We start from the raw sequence: 15,964 nt of genomic DNA, 5'->3' as shown, positions 1-15,964 counted from the left end.
CTTCTTATTTTCACTGTCTGTCCACTGTTTACTTCACGAGTCTGAAAACACAATAAACGAGCTGCGCATTGCCTACCCTCTTATATAGCAAAACGTGGAGGGTGGAAAAGAGAGAGCTAGTCGAAGCACATGCCATTTCGTTTGTCGAGCACAGAGCGAGAAGGCCATAGCGTTCGGGCTCGCTCGTGCAGAGCAGAGTTTAGGTATAAATAGGAGCGGCCGACGCGGCTTCTACATTAGTTCAGTGGTGACTTTCGAAGTGTAAAAATAAAATAGTGAAAAATGACTGGTCGCGGTAAAGGAGGCAAAGGCTTGGGAAAAGGTGGCGCCAAGCGTCATCGCAAAGTGCTGCGTGATAACATCCAGGGTATCACAAAGCCAGCCATCCGTCGTCTGGCTCGGCGTGGCGGCGTGAAGCGCATTTCGGGACTCATTTACGAGGAAACCCGTGGTGTTCTGAAGGTGTTTTTGGAGAACGTGATCCGTGATGCCGTCACCTACACTGAACACGCCAAGAGGAAGACCGTCACAGCCATGGACGTCGTCTACGCCCTGAAGAGACAAGGCCGCACCCTGTACGGTTTCGGCGGTTAAAAAATCAGTACAGTCTGTACTTCTCAACAATCGGTCCTTTTCAGGACCACCACTTAATTTCATAAAAGAGAAAAATTATCAAGTTATATTTCGCATATATCTTAACATTGAATATTCTAGCCCAAGAATGGAAATATCTTTATTTGAATTGGTCGGGGTTTCCGTAGGAAGACAATCACATCTTTAGGTAGCGTAAACTGTCTTGCAATGACAATGTTCATTGTCCATGTCCTGGAATTTCTCTGACGACTGTACTATTGGTTTCTGCATAGCGATAACCAAAAATATAATTATATGTATATTTTATATATACAAAATTTATTTATTATATAATTATTAATATTGTTTAAACTTAGCTAGGCATATTTGAAAATGTAAGTTTCTTTTAAAATAGTTTGGTCGTCCTGAAAAGGACGTTTGGGTTTGAGTTTGTTTTTATGTACAAGGTTGCTGGCACGCTTTTTGAACGCTTAAGCCTTCTCGGTCTTGTTTCGTTACTGGAATTTCTCTGGCGACTGTACTATTGGTTTCTGCATAGCGATAACCAAAAATATAAATATTATATGTATATTTTATATATATAAATTTATTTATTATATAATTATTAATATTGTTTAAACGTAGCTAGTCATATTTGAAATTGTAAGTTTCTTTTAAAATAGTTTGGTCGTTCTGAAAAGGACGTTTGGGTTTGAGTTTGTTTTTATGTACAAGGTTGCTGGCACGCTTTTTGAACGCTTAAGCCTTCTTCTCGGTCTTCTTGGGCAACAGAACAGCCTGGATGTTGGGCAACACACCTCCCTGGGCAATGGTGACGCCGGAGAGCAGCTTGTTCAACTCTTCGTCGTTGCGGATGGCCAGCTGCAGATGACGCGGGATGATCCTCGTCTTCTTGTTGTCACGAGCAGCATTGCCAGCCAACTCGAGAACCTCAGCGGCCAGATATTCCATCACGGCAGCAAGGTAAACTGGAGCGCCGGCACCGACGCGCTCGGCGTAGTTGCCCTTGCGGAGCAGACGATGGATACGGCCGACAGGGAACTGAAGTCCGGCACGGTTGGACCGGGACTTTGCCTTTTCCTTAACTTTGCCACCTTTTCCACGACCAGACATTTTCTCTTATTTCAGTTATTTCACTTTATTCACTGCACACACACGAAGAACGAATGTTGCCGGCTGCCCAGCTTGTCACGAATTTATACTTTTAGTTCTGCCTGTGCGTTCAGTTAGGGGTGGGTCGCCTTAGACCTGAAAACATTGCTTGAAAAAAAGTATAAGAGCGAACACCCAAGCCCGACTGCTATGAAAAGTGAGTTAATCGCAAAGTGAAGTGAAGTGAAAAAATAATGCCGCCTAAAACCAGTGGAAAGGCAGCCAAGAAGGCTGGCAAGGCCCAGAAGAACATCACTAAGAACGACAAGAAGAAGAAGCGGAAGAGGAAGGAGAGCTATGCTATCTACATCTACAAGGTCCTGAAGCAGGTCCATCCCGACACTGGCATTTCCTCGAAGGCGATGAGCATCATGAACAGCTTTGTGAATGACATCTTCGAGCGCATTGCTGCCGAGGCTTCTCGTCTGGCGCACTACAACAAGCGCTCGACCATCACCAGTCGGGAAATCCAAACTGCTGTTCGTCTGCTCCTGCCCGGAGAGTTGGCAAAGCACGCCGTCAGTGAGGGAACCAAGGCTGTCACCAAGTACACCAGCTCCAAGTAAATTTCCCCGCGGATGCGGAGAAGCATTAAAAAGGCCCTTTTCAGGGCCACAAAAAGTTTTACCAAAGAATCTGAATTTTCAAAAGCCTAATTTTTCTTTAAATATATAAAGCTTCCATTTTAAAACCAAAAGCTGTCCTGTAAAATATAAAATCTATTTCGAATTAAAATTTTCCTGGAATAGTACAATTTAAATGTGACCCCTTTAAAAAATTTGGAAAAAAAAAAAAGTAATTCTACCAAAAAATCGACTTAGATCGATATGCTGACCAAAAATTAATATGGTTTATAGGGTCGGACATGACTCTTGACTGCGATACGCAATTTTCCTCCGAAAATTAATTTATTAGTATTATTATTTATTATCAAATATATAAATACTTCTGGGTTTTAAAGGAAGCGGGAACACTATTTGTAATTTTAAAAAATTGATAATTTAGCTCTCTTTTAAAAAAGTTTTGTAGCCCTGAAAAGGGCTTGTTTAAATCAATTTCAAATTTCAGATTTCGAAATCTAAAATTGCCATAATTAAGATTATCTTAATTTACTTCTTCGACGCCGTGGTCTTGGCTTTCGGCTTCTTAGCGGTAGCCGGAGCAGTTGCTTTCTTCACTGCCTTCTTAGGCTTGGCGGACGCTGCTGCCTTGGCCTTCGGTGCCTTGGCTGCGTTTGGCTTCGCGGCGGCCGGCTTAGCCTTTGCTGCTGCTGGCTTTGCCTTTACGACTCCAGTTTTCTTGGCATCCTTGGCCTTTGCCTTCTCAGTTTTCTTCTTCTCGGCAGTCTTCTTGGTGGCAACGGCCTTCTTAGCCTTGGGTTTCTTGTCAGCAGCTCCGGCGGCTTTCTTTGCGGTGGCTCCGACTTTCTTGGTGACTACCTTCTTGCTTTTGACTTTTTTCTCAGCAGCCGCAACCTTTGGCTTGGGCTCCTTTTTGGCAGAGGCCGACAGTTTGAAGGAACCAGACGCACCCTTTCCCTTTGTTTGGATCAGCTTTCCATTAGCCACTGCGGACTTCAAGTACTTCTTGATGAATGGAGCCAGTTTCTGGGCGTCGCATTTGTAGGTGGCAGTGATATATTTCTTGATTGCCAGAAGCGATGAGCCACCACGCTCCTTCAAGTTCTTGATGGAAGCATCCACCATTTGTTGAGTTGGCGGATGTGATGGTGGAACTGCTGCCTTCTTGGCCTTGGTAGCTCCTGAATCAGATGCCTTTTTGGCGGCCACCTTCTTCTCAACTGGCGCTGGTGGGGCAGCCACTGGGGACGCGGATGTTGCCACTGCAGAGTCGGACATTTTTGCTTCACTAATTATTTTCGAAAGCTAACGAAAAACACTTTTGTTTGTATAGAAATGGCGCGAGCTTCAAGTTTCAAGTTTCAAGTTTATTGTCAAAATTTATCTTAAGGCTAACATTTACCTTACTCTATAATATTACTTATACTAGGGTGACAAATTCTGTATAGTTTGCTTTATATTAGTATTATATTGCCTTGCGCTTGTGAAGCTTTTCCAGGCTTTAGTCTCAGTTACATGTTTGTACTAGATTGGAATTCTTGTATTTAAGTTTATGTGATGAGATCACGTTTCGAGTAATTTTTATTTTCAAGTGGGAAAAAGCTCGTTGCGAGTTGAAAAACCCTGAATCACATTTAGGTTTTGATTTTTGTGTTTTTATTATTTTTTGTGTGTTTTGTGTTTTTTTTTTTTTTTGTTTTTGTTTTTTGTTTTGTTTTGTTTTTGTGTTTTTTTTTTTTTTTTTTTTTTTTTTTTTTTTCTTATGTCTAGATAAGGGCGGGGAAAGGGATTTATTTACAGGGGAAAGGGGAGGGGCTTATATTTAGTATTAGCTAAAGTTTGGTTCCATGTGTATGTAAAATGGTATGTGAGTATGTGGAAAATCTTTATTAATGACAGCTTTGTAATTTTTATTATTATTTTTAATTTTTTAAAGGTATACGAGATTGGTTGGGTCCAAAGAGTGCTTCGATCTGTGGTAAAAGATCAGGTCATCGTTACTATTGTATATGATACCTAAATTTTTTAGATAGCTGAAGTGCTTAATCATTAGAATGTGGGTAGATTGACCGGCTCTCAGACCGATCTGAGCAACGCTTTCTCTAACCAGCTGGTTTGAGCTGTCTTGGTTTGTTTCCAAGAATTTTTGTAATATATGAATCATATGAACATCGATTTTCTTAGTTTTCATTAATTTGTAAAGTTCTGTATTGGGAATGTATTTATGGGAGAGCGGGTTTCTGGCTGCCGCGCCAATAGCTCTGCGAAGAATACGACGTTCTGCTAGTCGGATGCGTTCCATTTGTCTGGAAGATAAGTTAAAGAAGCCTATATGCCCATAAGCAAGGGTAGGCTGTATAATTTTTTTGTAGATCAAGGCTTTGATCCTGGTAAGTTGGGCTTTTTGATCAGGATTGTTTCCTGAGATGGGGCCAAGGGCGTTGTGTAGCTTGGCCGTGCGGAATTTGGCTTTTTTCAGAGCATTATCAACATGACTGCAGAAACTGAGTTTGCTATCATAGGTTACCCCCAGATATTTGATTTCAGAGCTCATTTTTATTTTTTTGTTGATTTCAATATAGATGCTAGGCTCGAAGTGTCTGGCATTTTTATGTATGTCGCTGAGTTTTGGCCCCTGAAGGTAGCAACCTTCGCACTTTTCAGCATTTAGTTTGAGTCGCCACTTTTTAAAGTAGGCACAGAGTTGATCTAGGTATGCGTTCAGATCTATTTCGGCACTTTCTATTCTTGCCCCTGAGGCTAAGAGCAGCACATCGTCTGCATAGACTAATGGCTGGATACGCACAGTTGACGATGAGTTGTGATCTCTCCTAAAATCTGGCAAGTCAGCCAGGTAAATATTGTAGAGTGTGGGAGCCAGAAGAGATCCTTGAGGGACTCCAGCAGTAATATTTCTGATAAGAGAGTTATTTTTGCCATCAGGGCTGCGTACAAAGAAGGATCTGTTTGTCAGATAGCTGTGTATTATATTTAGGATTTTTGGATCAAACTGAAAAAATATACCCATTTTATATATTAGTCCGTTTGTCCATACAGTGTCGAAGGCCTTCTCGAAGTCCAGCGCACACGCAATGGTTGGTCTCTGTTCGGCCAGGTTTCCAAGTATGAAACTGTTGGCAACGGCTAGAGAGTGGCTCACTGAGAGACCGTCTTTAAACCCAAATTGAAAATGTCTAAGGGTCTGATTTATTTCAATGTGCTTTTTAATTTGTTTTAGTAAGACTTTTTCGAAAAGATGGCTTATTGCTGAAAGAATTGTAATTGGCCTATAATTTTTGAGGCTCTCTTTGTTGTTCCCATTCTTGGGGATGGGCATTATTCTTCCACATTTCCATTTGCTGGGGAAGTAGCCAATGTTAAAGCAATGGTTAAAGAGCTTAGCTAAATGTTTTAAGATTGTCAAATTGCAGCATTTCAGCAGATAGTTGCTAGAGCTATCAGGCCCTAGCGTTTTTTTACGGTTGTTGTCTTTGATATAGTCACGGAGCTGTTCAGCATTTGTGAAGCCTAACTGTTCCGCTCCTTGCCATTCGCCATCTGCCGTGTGGTTAAAGTCGAAGTCAACTATGTTTTGTCTGGGTGTTCGTATGAAATTTTCATGTACGAAGTTGTCTATAATTCTGGTGTGTCTTATATTTTCAGGGCATAAGGTCGAGATTTGGTCATTTTGTTTATGCACCTGCTCGAAAGACCAGGCAAGGGCATTAACTTTCTGAAAGGAGGTTGTTATTACTTCAGGAGTTTCAAAATCAATGGAATCTAACTCTGCCTGGGTGAGACGGATATTATGTCTGAAGTTGTTGTAGGCTGACTCTGATGGAGTGAGGGTCTTTAGGTTTATATTTTGAGGTTTTATGTTTACTATGGTTTCCTCGATGTAGTTGAGCTGACATTTCTCAATTTCTTTCTCTATTAGTATGGATAAGTTTGAGATTAATAGTTTTATTTCCTCTCTTTTGTTGCTAGAGAGCGATAGGCGACGACGAAAAAGCCTTCGTCTGAGGATTCGCCGGCATTGCAGCAGCTGTAGGCACTTCCTATTAAGGTTAGCCATTTTCTTAGGTTTAGCTGGGTCTATGGTTTGCCTTGGGATAGCCTCACGATTGTTTAGGGCTTTTTCTAGTGCCGAGCTTAAAATTTCTACGTGTGCGTCAATATTTGTACAGTTTTGATTTACACAGTTCGGGATAGAGTCAATGTTTCGAATGACTGTCGAGTTCCATGCTAGGTGGTTCATCTTTTTGAAGTTAAATAGGATTTTCGGATCTTCTTGCAGTAGCCGAAAACGACCTATGCGAAATTTTATTTCTACTCCAAAGTGGTCTGAAGAGAAGTCTTTGATGATTTTACAGCCCACTCCGTAGTCGGAGGGAAGCTCAGTGGAAGTGATGAAATAGTCTATAGAGGAGTGATTATTACTGCGATTGCGCCTTGAGGGCTCTTCAGTTGGGTGTAGGACCAGGTTTGGTTGGTTTTGTAGCCAATTATATAGCGTCTGTCCGTCTCTGTTTTTGTGTTGCTCATTATGGGCAGGAGCATGCCAGCTTGGATGCTTGGCATTTAGGTCACATCCGATTATTATGGGGCTACCATTGGTTTCTTTTTCGATTGTTTCTACTATGCTGTCAAGGTCGGCTGAATACAGGGGCTCTTTAGGTCTTTTATAGAGTGAGACTATAACCATTGCTTGTGGTGTCCTACTTACTGTTTCATATTTTATTTCAATAGCAGTGGCTTCTACATATTTAAGTGGTTTAATTTGCAATCTCCTGAATCTGACTCCATTTCTAATACATATACCTACTGATGTACCCCTGTTTTCTGGGTGAGCCACCTGTCTTTGTTCGATTTTAGTTTCTGTGGCCCTAGTGACCTGTCGAATGAATTGATATTGTTTTAGATCGATTAGGTGTCGTTGGCTTAGCCTGTGTTCAGCTATTAACAAGACATGGGGATGATGTAGACGTAGGAATTGATCCAGCTCGTGTCTCTTTTGGAGAGACACGAGGGAGTTTACGTTTTGAAAAATGCATTTCAATTCATGCATTTTGTATTGATATTTGAAGGAGAAAGTCTAGTATTATTTGCTGTTTTCGTCTTTTTTGGTCAGTTTGGTTCAAATGTTGTAATCCTGCATATTTCTTTGTGACATTTTGCATGACTTCGAGACAAGTAAAGATGTCCGCCCCAAAGGCTTCTATGGCGTCATTGTTAAAGGTGTCAAAAGAAGTTGTATTTTTCATGGGATTTTGGGCAAGCCTATTTTCCATATGTTTATTTAGTTCAGGGTTTGTTGTGGCAATTCTTTGGGTTTGCTGCATGGCATTTGTTGTTGGGGTATTTTTATTAAATAAGGAAGAGAATGTTCTGCCATTTTGTATTATCGTGTTGGCCCTATTAGTCACTCGATTTTGTTTATTGGCTATATTTACTTTCTTCTCTTTGATTTTATTTAAAATATCTATTCTGACTGGACAGATTTTGGCATTTGCTGTGTGTGGTCCCTGACAGTTGACGCATTTAACCAGAACGATCGGCTTACCATTAGAATCCATTACGGGTTCGTTGGTTTTTATGACCGAACATTTTCCTGGTGCATGAGGCACAGTGCATTTAACGCATCGGTGGCCCATGTTGCAATTGCTTGCAACATGAGTGTACCGCTGGCAGTTAAAACACTGCCTCAGCTGATTTTTGTCTTTTTTAAGTCCCTCGACCGTAATACGGCAGTTAAGAAGAGTTTTGAGTTGCATAAGTCTACTTATATGCTCGGATTTTTCAACTTGTACCAGCCAGAAACGCGCTTTGAAAATTTTTATAACCGGAAAGTTTATGTCAGGTAGGGCTTCATTGAGCGCCAATTTAATGTCATCTGGTTCATATGTTACGGTTGGAAGTTTTTTAATTATTAGAGAGAAGCGCTTCAGCTCATCCGGGGTATAGGAATAAAACTGAAGGTTTTTAGATTTCAACAGATCTTTTGTTTTAAAGTAGGTGTCTAATTTGAACAATTTTAGATTTATGAGATTTTTATTGATAATATTCAGAGTAAAATTGCTGTCATTAATAAAAATTTTTAACATACCCGTGAGTATTTTGGGATTCGCATTGTAAATGGCGATTATCGGTATTTTTGATTTCGTTTTATTTGGTACTGCTGCTTCTGCTGCTGTTGCTGGCTGCTGCTTTTGTTGCGCCGCCTTAGATGCTGCTACTGCTGCTCCAGTTGAAGATTTAGCGGCCGCTGCTGTTTTAGCTGCTGCTGTTGCTGATGTCGACTTTGTAGCTGCCGCTTTCGCTGATGCCGCTGCTGCTCGCAGTGCAGCTAGTCGCGGCCCCAGAATTTCATCCAGCTCGGCGTCATCATCATCGCTGCTGTCGATGTAATTGATGTTTCCATCGTCGTCGACATCCATGGACTCTGCAGGAGGGCTCTGCCCATGGATGTTGTTGCTGCTTTTGTTGATTTTTATTTTGTATTTGTTTGTAGATGAATTTGGCTGTGCGGGAGGGCTCTGCCTTTTGTTGTTGTTTTTGTTGTTGTTCTTTTTAACTATTTTTCCGCTGTTGTTGTTGCTATTGTTGTTTTTATAGTTGCTGCCGTTGCTGCTGCTGTTGTTTTCGCCACTACCCATAAGTGTTGGGAATTCGGCGTCATAGTTGCAAATGTCTTCATTGGCTTCAGACATTTCGTCGTCTTCTTCGTGGTCATCTTCGAAGAGTGGTGCAAACTTGTTGCCTTCGAATTGCTGGATGTTGCCAGCTAGCCCCAGGCTAGCCAGCTGCTGTTTTATATTGGAGCCTCTTTCCACGTTTGCCAGACGTTGGCGCAGTAGGTAGATCTCCGTGCGGAGGCTGAGTAGCTCCTCCTTATCGATGAGGACTTTGTCCGTGTTGTTGTTGTTGTCGATTCAGCTGGTGCAGCCGTTGCTGCTGTTGTTGGTTTTCGGAACGGCATTGTTGTTGTTGTTGTCGCTTTCGTAGTGGATGCCATCGTTGCTTCCGTTGTGGAGGCCGTCGCTGATCATTCCGTCGTCACTGCTGCTGCCGTCGCTGCCACTGTTGTTGGCGCTTGACGTAGCTGCAGACGTGTCGCTGTGATGCTTCCTCTTACCCCTTTGTGTTTGGTGGGGGAGGGTCACACTAATCGTTTCGTTGATGCTTGCCGCTGCTGGTGTCGCAGAGAGTGCCAGCGCTGCGTTTGTTGTTGTTGCTTCCATAGTGGCTGCGGCCGCAGTTGAGGCAGCTGCACTGGTTTGTGTGGCAGGAGCCGTCGATATGCCCTCACCCTCGGCCATATCAGCTTGGTGGCCTTTTTTCGGGCTCTTGGGACTTTTTGGAGTTTTATATTTCTTGCCCATATAGGGGCTGATGCGATGATTTTTTTTAATTTGCTTTTCACACTTTATGTATGCGCTGGTAGCTGGCGCACATGGCTCACCAGTTAACGGCGAAAATGCCACAGCCGAGGGCGCGTGCCCAACGGTGTCGCCCGTCTCACTTGCACTCGTATTTGCAGGTTCCAGATTTCCCGCACTCGGAGTTAAGGTACTCTCCCCCTTACATTGGGGGATCACGCTTGCGCTCGCACCGATTAACTCGCTCGTTACACTCGCGTGCGATTCTGGTTGGTTCGCTACACAACCATCAACTGTGGGAGCTTCGTCTCTCTCCAGTGTCTCCTTCACTTTTCCACTATATTCTGTCTCTTTCACTTTTCAGTATGATTCTGTCTCTTTCTTTCTTTTTCAAATCACTTTTTCTCTTTTTCACTTTTCCACTTTTTCACTTCGGTCCCTCAGTCAAGTTTACTCAGTTTATTACTCAGTCAGCGGATGTTGCCACTGCAGAGTCGGACATTTTTGCTTCACTAATTATTTTCGAAAGCTAACGAAAAACACTTTTGTTTGTATAGAAATGGCGCGAGCGGTCTAGACCCGACGTCCCTCGTTGATATGAGAATCGAGGAGGAGAGCAGTATAACTATGTGTTTGGCAGCGCTCATTTACGTTGCCTATGTTTGATCGATGTGCAGTTTTATTTTCTTCTTTTCTCAATGTTATATTTTTAAATGGTAGAATGTTTTAATTATTTTAAGCACTTAAATGTTTCATAAAACATGTTTAGTTATTTTAATGTGAAATTATTGTTTGGATCATTTTGTAAAAGTGTCTGAAGTTCAAGATTTGCATTTTTGACCAAAGCATTTCGTGAAAAATCATCTGTTAAAATATTAAAATTTATGAATATTATGAATATTTTTTAGAAAGAGTGAAATTTGAACCTTTTACTTGCGGGAACACTCAAAATATTTTCGTTTTAAACAAATTATGGTATTTTTTGACCACTTTCAAATTGGCCCTTTCATACATAAATTGTCGGCTTTCTTGGTACTTTCGGGTATGGTTTTGGCTACCTAAAAAATATTAATATTTTAAAATATATTAGTTTTTGTCAATTTTGTAAAATAAATAGGACACATGTTTTAGTTAATAAAAGTTTAAACTGAATTTATGCATTTGTTTCTAGGAAATGGCCTATTATGTTCCCCATACAACGTTCATATTCGAGTTTTCTTGAGCACAGTACCCAAGGAGACGGGAAATGAAATCTTTTAAGCATTTAATTTGATGGATTTTTAGTTTATAAGTGTAATATTAATATCTTAAGAAAAATAGAAAAAACAAATTGATTTGTTTTTTATTACTTAAATAAAATGTTCAAATCAAGCAGTTTGAATACATTTATTTCGAACTTAATAACTTAAGTAAATATTTTATTTATTTATTTATTTATAATGAAATTAACGCGTAATTCAAATTGCGCGAAATTTTAGTTTAGCTATACCAACTTCAGGCCTTAAGGGGGATATACATGTAAACGGTCAAAATGTAGACATTTTTCGTGAATTTTTTAATGTAGGAAATAATTTCCTAAGGAAAAATGCCATTTTCAGGTAATCAGATTTCACTTCCCACCCTCTTAAAAAATAGTAATACTCATTTGTATTACCCGCATTTAGGTTCAAATAGAAGATAATTTCATGCTGATCATAATAATTTTTATTCACTCCGATATGTTACATAGTTTTTTGTGAATCGTGCCCATAGCATAGGTAAAAATGCAAAAATTTTAAGCAGAGAAAAATACGTTTAACACTTATATACCTTGCGTATATAGTTGATTTGAGGCACTTGGAGTTGGAATTCGATAATGAAACTTACACAGTATATTCTTTAAGTAACAAACTATTTTTTAAACCAAAAAAAATTTTGGTTTACATGTATATCCCCCCTTAAGCTAATTAAAGTAAATATACTGGATTGTGTTTGATTAAAACCACATCAATCCACATCATTCCGTAGATACCAATAGAGTATCGCACTATCTAAATAATTGTAAATATTTGTATTTATATATTTTAAGATCGATCTCTGACTATAAGATATTTAACCATAAAAACGCAAAACCGGGAATGTTTTATTTGTAGTATGTAAATTATATATGAAAATGTATAATCTCTATTATAAATATGTTTGTGGTCCTGAAAAGGACCGATTTGTACAAAATGTATTGACGCTATTTGCTAGTCGAAGCAATCTCAACTTAAGCACGCTCGCCACGGATACGACGGGCCAGCTGGATGTCCTTGGGCATGATTGTGACTCGCTTGGCGTGGATGGCACACAAGTTGGTATCTTCAAAGAGACCAACCAGGTAGGCTTCGCTAGCTTCCTGCAGAGCCATCACGGCCGAGCTCTGGAAGCGCAGGTCAGTCTTGAAGTCCTGAGCGATTTCACGCACCAAGCGCTGGAAAGGCAGCTTGCGGATCAGCAGCTCGGTACTCTTCTGGTAGCGACGGATCTCACGCAGAGCCACAGTTCCGGGGCGATAGCGATGGGGCTTCTTCACACCACCGGTGGCTGGGGCACTCTTGCGAGCGGCCTTGGTTGCCAGTTGTTTGCGTGGCGCCTTGCCACCAGTCGATTTGCGAGCGGTCTGCTTGGTACGGGCCATTTTATATTCTTCTTATTTTCACTGTCTGTCCACTGTTTACTTCACGAGTCTGAAAACACAATAAACGAGCTGCGCATTGCCTACCCTCTTATATAGCAAAACGTGGAGGGTGGAAAAGAGAGAGCTAGTCGAAGCACATGCCATTTCGTTTGTCGAGCACAGAGCGAGAAGGCCATAGCGTTCGGGCTCGCTCGTGCAGAGCAGAGTTTAGGTATAAATAGGAGCGGCCGACGCGGCTTCTACATTGGTTCAGTGGTGACTTTCGAAGTGTAAAAATAAAATAGTGAAAAATGACTGGTCGCGGTAAAGGAGGCAAAGGCTTGGGAAAAGGTGGCGCCAAGCGTCATCGCAAAGTGCTGCGTGATAACATCCAGGGTATCACAAAGCCAGCCATCCGTCGTCTGGCTCGGCGTGGCGGCGTGAAGCGCATTTCGGGACTCATTTACGAGGAAACCCGTGGTGTTCTGAAGGTGTTTTTGGAGAACGTGATCCGTGATGCCGTCACCTACACTGAACACGCCAAGAGGAAGACCGTCACAGCCATGGACGTCGTCTACGCCCTGAAGAGACAAGGCCGCACCCTGTACGGTTTCGGCGGTTAAAAAATCAGTACAGTCTGTACTTCTCAACAATCGGTCCTTTTCAGGACCACCACTTAATTTCATAAAAGAGAAAAATTATCAAGTTATATTTCGCATATATCTTAACATTGAATATTCTAGCCCAAGAATGGAAATATCTTTATTTGAATTGGTCGGGGTTTCCGTAGGAAGACAATCACATCTTTAGGTAGCGTAAACTGTCTTGCAATGACAATGTTCATTGTCCATGTCCTGGAATTTCTCTGACGACTGTACTATTGGTTTCTGCATAGCGATAACCAAAAATATAAATATTATATGTATATTTTATATATACAAAATTTATTTATTATATAATTATTAATATTGTTTAAACTTAGCTAGGCATATTTGAAAATGTAAGTTTCTTTTAAAATAGTTTGGTCGTCCTGAAAAGGACGTTTGGGTTTGAGTTTGTTTTTATGTACAAGGTTGCTGGCACGCTTTTTGAACGCTTAAGCCTTCTTCTCGGTCTTCTTGGGCAACAGAACAGCCTGGATGTTGGGCAACACACCTCCCTGGGCAATGGTGACGCCGGAGAGCAGCTTGTTCAACTCTTCGTCGTTGCGGATGGCCAGCTGCAGATGACGCGGGATGATCCTCGTCTTCTTGTTGTCACGAGCAGCATTGCCAGCCAACTCGAGAACCTCAGCGGCCAGATATTCCATCACGGCAGCCAGGTAAACTGGAGCGCCGGCACCGACGCGCTCGGCGTAGTTGCCCTTGCGGAGCAGACGATGGATACGGCCGACAGGGAACTGAAGTCCGGCACGGTTGGACCGGGACTTTGCCTTTCCCTTAACTTTGCCACCTTTTCCACGACCAGACATTTTCTCTTATTTCACTTTATTCACTGCACACACACGAAGAACGAATGTTGCCGGCTGCCCAGCTTGTCACGAATTTATACTTTTAGTTCTGCCTGTGCGTTCAGTTAGGGGTGGGTCGCCTTAGACCTGAAAACATTGCTTGAAAAAAAGTATAAGAGCGAACACCCAAGCCCGACTGCTATGAAAAGTGAGTTAATCGCAAAGTGAAGTGAAGTGGAAAAATAATGCCGCCTAAAACCAGTGGAAAGGCAGCCAAGAAGGCTGGCAAGGCCCAGAAGAACATCACTAAGAACGACAAGAAGAAGAAGCGGAAGAGGAAGGAGAGCTATGCTATCTACATCTACAAGGTCCTGAAGCAGGTCCATCCCGACACTGGCATTTCCTCGAAGGCGATGAGCATCATGAACAGCTTTGTGAATGACATCTTCGAGCGCATTGCTGCCGAGGCTTCTCGTCTGGCGCACTACAACAAGCGCTCGACCATCACCAGTCGGGAAATCCAAACTGCTGTTCGTCTGCTCCTGCCCGGAGAGTTGGCAAAGCACGCCGTCAGTGAGGGAACCAAGGCTGTCACCAAGTACACCAGCTCCAAGTAAATTTCCCCGCGGATGCGGAGAAGCATTAAAAAGGCCCTTTTCAGGGCCACAAAAAGTTTTACCAAAGAATCTGAATTTTCAAAAGCCTAATTTTTCTTTAAATATATAAAGCTTCCATTTTAAAACCAAAAGCTGTCCTGTAAAATATAAAATCTATTTCGAATTAAAATTTTCCTGGAATAGTACAATTTAAATGTGACCCCTTTAAAAAATTTGGAAAAAAAAGTAATTCTACCAAAAAATCGACTTAGATCGATATGCTGACCAAAAATTAATATGGTTTATAGGGTCGGACATGACTCTTGACTGCGATACGCTATTTTCCTCCGAAAATTAATTTATTAGTATTATTATTTATTATCAAATATATAAATACTTCTGGGTTTTAAAGGAAGCGGGAACACTATTTGTAATTTTAAAAAATTGATAATTTAGCTCTCTTTTAAAAAAGTTTTGTAGCCCTGAAAAGGGCTTGTTTAAATCAATTTCAAATTTCAGATTTCGAAATCTAAAATTGCCATAATTAAGATTATCTTAATTTACTTCTTCGACGCCGTGGTCTTGGCTTTCGGCTTCTTAGCGGTAGCCGGAGCAGTTGCTTTCTTCACTGCCTTCTTAGGCTTGGCGGACGCTGCTGCCTTGGCCTTCGGTGCCTTGGCTGCCTTTGGCTTCGCGGCGGCCGGCTTAGCCTTTGCTGCTGCTGGCTTTGCCTTTACGACTCCAGTTTTCTTGGCATCCTTGGCCTTTGCCTTCTCAGTATTCTTCTTCTCGGCAGTCTTCTTGGTGGCAACGGCCTTCTTAGCCTTGGGTTTCTTGTCAGCAGCTCCGGCGGCTTTCTTTGCGGTGGCTCCGGCTTTCTTTGTGACTACCTTCTTGCTTTTGACTTTTTTCTCAGCAGCCGCAACCTTTGGCTTGGGCTCCTTTTTGGCAGAGGCCGACAGTTTGAAGGAACCAGACGCACCCTTTCCCTTTGTTTGGATCAGCTTTCCATTAGCCACTGCGGACTTCAAGTACTTCTTGATGAATGGAGCCAGTTTCTGGGCGTCGCATTTGTAGGTGGCAGTGATATATTTCTTGATTGCCAGAAGCGATGAGCCACCACGCTCCTTCAAGTTCTTGATGGAAGCATCCACCATTTGTTGAGTTGGCGGATGTGATGGTGGAACTGCTGCCTTCTTGGCCTTGGTAGCTCCTGAACCAGATGCCTTTTTGGCGGCCACCTTCTTCTCAACTGGCGCTGGTGGGGCAGCCACTGGGGACGCGGATGTTGCCACTGCAGAGTCGGACATTTTTGCTTCACTAATTATTTTCGAAAGCTAACGAAAAACACTTTTGTTTGTATAGAAATGGCGCGAGCGGTCTAGACCCGACGTCCCTCGTTGATATGAGAATCGAGGAGGAGAGCAGTATAACTATATGTTTGGCAGCGCTCATTTACGTTGCCTATGTTTGATCGATGTGCAGTTTTATTTTCTTCTTTTCTCAATGTTATATTTTTAAATGGTAGAATGTTTTAATTATTTTAAGCACTTAAATGTTTCATAAAACATGTT

The 15,964-nt window shown here is 41.8% G+C and overlaps 10 protein-coding genes across 10 annotated transcripts; 4 read left to right on the top strand and 6 right to left on the bottom strand.

Annotated features, from left to right (window-relative positions):
• The first annotated feature begins 251 nt into the window (after window positions 1-251).
• On the top strand, window positions 252-637 carry LOC121502612 (histone H4). Its single transcript, XM_041776309.2, has one exon. It carries the CDS (start codon window positions 283-285, stop codon window positions 592-594), a length of 312 nt encoding a protein of 103 aa, XP_041632243.1. The 5' UTR covers window positions 252-282; the 3' UTR covers window positions 595-637.
• A 695-nt stretch (window positions 638-1,332) lies between these two features.
• Window positions 1,333-1,707, bottom strand: LOC121502601 (histone H2A-like). The gene has a single exon (XM_041776296.2). It carries the CDS (start codon window positions 1,705-1,707, stop codon window positions 1,333-1,335), a length of 375 nt encoding a protein of 124 aa, XP_041632230.1.
• A 233-nt stretch (window positions 1,708-1,940) lies between these two features.
• LOC121502609 (histone H2B) lies at window positions 1,941-2,312 on the top strand. The gene has a single exon (XM_041776306.2). It carries the CDS (start codon window positions 1,941-1,943, stop codon window positions 2,310-2,312), a length of 372 nt encoding a protein of 123 aa, XP_041632240.1.
• Window positions 2,313-2,778: 466 nt separating this feature from the next.
• On the bottom strand, window positions 2,779-3,722 carry LOC108085470 (histone H1-like). Its single transcript, XM_017182089.3, has one exon. The coding sequence runs from the start codon at window positions 3,603-3,605 to the stop codon at window positions 2,856-2,858; it is 750 nt and encodes a 249-aa protein (XP_017037578.2). The 5' UTR covers window positions 3,606-3,722; the 3' UTR covers window positions 2,779-2,855.
• Window positions 3,723-9,259: 5,537 nt separating this feature from the next.
• LOC138928552 (mucin-21-like) lies at window positions 9,260-9,709 on the bottom strand. The gene has a single exon (XM_070285764.1). The coding sequence runs from the start codon at window positions 9,707-9,709 to the stop codon at window positions 9,260-9,262; it is 450 nt and encodes a 149-aa protein (XP_070141865.1).
• A 2,218-nt stretch (window positions 9,710-11,927) lies between these two features.
• On the bottom strand, window positions 11,928-12,400 carry LOC121502598 (histone H3). The gene has a single exon (XM_041776291.2). It carries the CDS (start codon window positions 12,363-12,365, stop codon window positions 11,955-11,957), a length of 411 nt encoding a protein of 136 aa, XP_041632225.1. The 5' UTR covers window positions 12,366-12,400; the 3' UTR covers window positions 11,928-11,954.
• Window positions 12,401-12,624: 224 nt separating this feature from the next.
• On the top strand, window positions 12,625-13,010 carry LOC138927889 (histone H4). The gene has a single exon (XM_070283233.1). The coding sequence runs from the start codon at window positions 12,656-12,658 to the stop codon at window positions 12,965-12,967; it is 312 nt and encodes a 103-aa protein (XP_070139334.1). The 5' UTR covers window positions 12,625-12,655; the 3' UTR covers window positions 12,968-13,010.
• A 430-nt stretch (window positions 13,011-13,440) lies between these two features.
• LOC121502604 (histone H2A) lies at window positions 13,441-13,815 on the bottom strand. The gene has a single exon (XM_041776301.2). The coding sequence runs from the start codon at window positions 13,813-13,815 to the stop codon at window positions 13,441-13,443; it is 375 nt and encodes a 124-aa protein (XP_041632235.1).
• Window positions 13,816-14,039: 224 nt separating this feature from the next.
• On the top strand, window positions 14,040-14,411 carry LOC121502611 (histone H2B). The gene has a single exon (XM_041776308.2). The coding sequence runs from the start codon at window positions 14,040-14,042 to the stop codon at window positions 14,409-14,411; it is 372 nt and encodes a 123-aa protein (XP_041632242.1).
• A 462-nt stretch (window positions 14,412-14,873) lies between these two features.
• On the bottom strand, window positions 14,874-15,733 carry LOC121502594 (histone H1-like). Its single transcript, XM_041776287.2, has one exon. It carries the CDS (start codon window positions 15,698-15,700, stop codon window positions 14,951-14,953), a length of 750 nt encoding a protein of 249 aa, XP_041632221.1. The 5' UTR covers window positions 15,701-15,733; the 3' UTR covers window positions 14,874-14,950.
• Window positions 15,734-15,964: the final 231 nt, after the last annotated feature.

Source organism: Drosophila kikkawai, chromosome 2L, assembly GCF_030179895.1.
Source record: "Drosophila kikkawai strain 14028-0561.14 chromosome 2L, DkikHiC1v2, whole genome shotgun sequence".
Lineage (NCBI taxonomy): Eukaryota > Metazoa > Arthropoda > Insecta > Diptera > Drosophilidae > Drosophila > Drosophila kikkawai.
The sequence above is the reverse complement of the archived record's forward strand: the minus strand, read 5'-3'. Positions and strand labels throughout refer to the sequence as shown.

Coding starts and splice junctions, on each gene's coding strand:
- LOC121502604 (XM_041776301.2), bottom strand. CDS start 13,815: ATGTCTGGTCGTGGAAAAGGTGGCAAAGTTAAGGGAAAGGCAAAGTCC.
- LOC108085470 (XM_017182089.3), bottom strand. CDS start 3,605: ATGTCCGACTCTGCAGTGGCAACATCCGCGTCCCCAGTGGCTGCCCCA.
- LOC121502594 (XM_041776287.2), bottom strand. CDS start 15,700: ATGTCCGACTCTGCAGTGGCAACATCCGCGTCCCCAGTGGCTGCCCCA.
- LOC121502611 (XM_041776308.2), top strand. CDS start 14,040: ATGCCGCCTAAAACCAGTGGAAAGGCAGCCAAGAAGGCTGGCAAGGCC.
- LOC138928552 (XM_070285764.1), bottom strand. CDS start 9,709: ATGGGCAAGAAATATAAAACTCCAAAAAGTCCCAAGAGCCCGAAAAAA.
- LOC121502609 (XM_041776306.2), top strand. CDS start 1,941: ATGCCGCCTAAAACCAGTGGAAAGGCAGCCAAGAAGGCTGGCAAGGCC.
- LOC121502612 (XM_041776309.2), top strand. CDS start 283: ATGACTGGTCGCGGTAAAGGAGGCAAAGGCTTGGGAAAAGGTGGCGCC.
- LOC121502598 (XM_041776291.2), bottom strand. CDS start 12,365: ATGGCCCGTACCAAGCAGACCGCTCGCAAATCGACTGGTGGCAAGGCG.
- LOC138927889 (XM_070283233.1), top strand. CDS start 12,656: ATGACTGGTCGCGGTAAAGGAGGCAAAGGCTTGGGAAAAGGTGGCGCC.
- LOC121502601 (XM_041776296.2), bottom strand. CDS start 1,707: ATGTCTGGTCGTGGAAAAGGTGGCAAAGTTAAGGAAAAGGCAAAGTCC.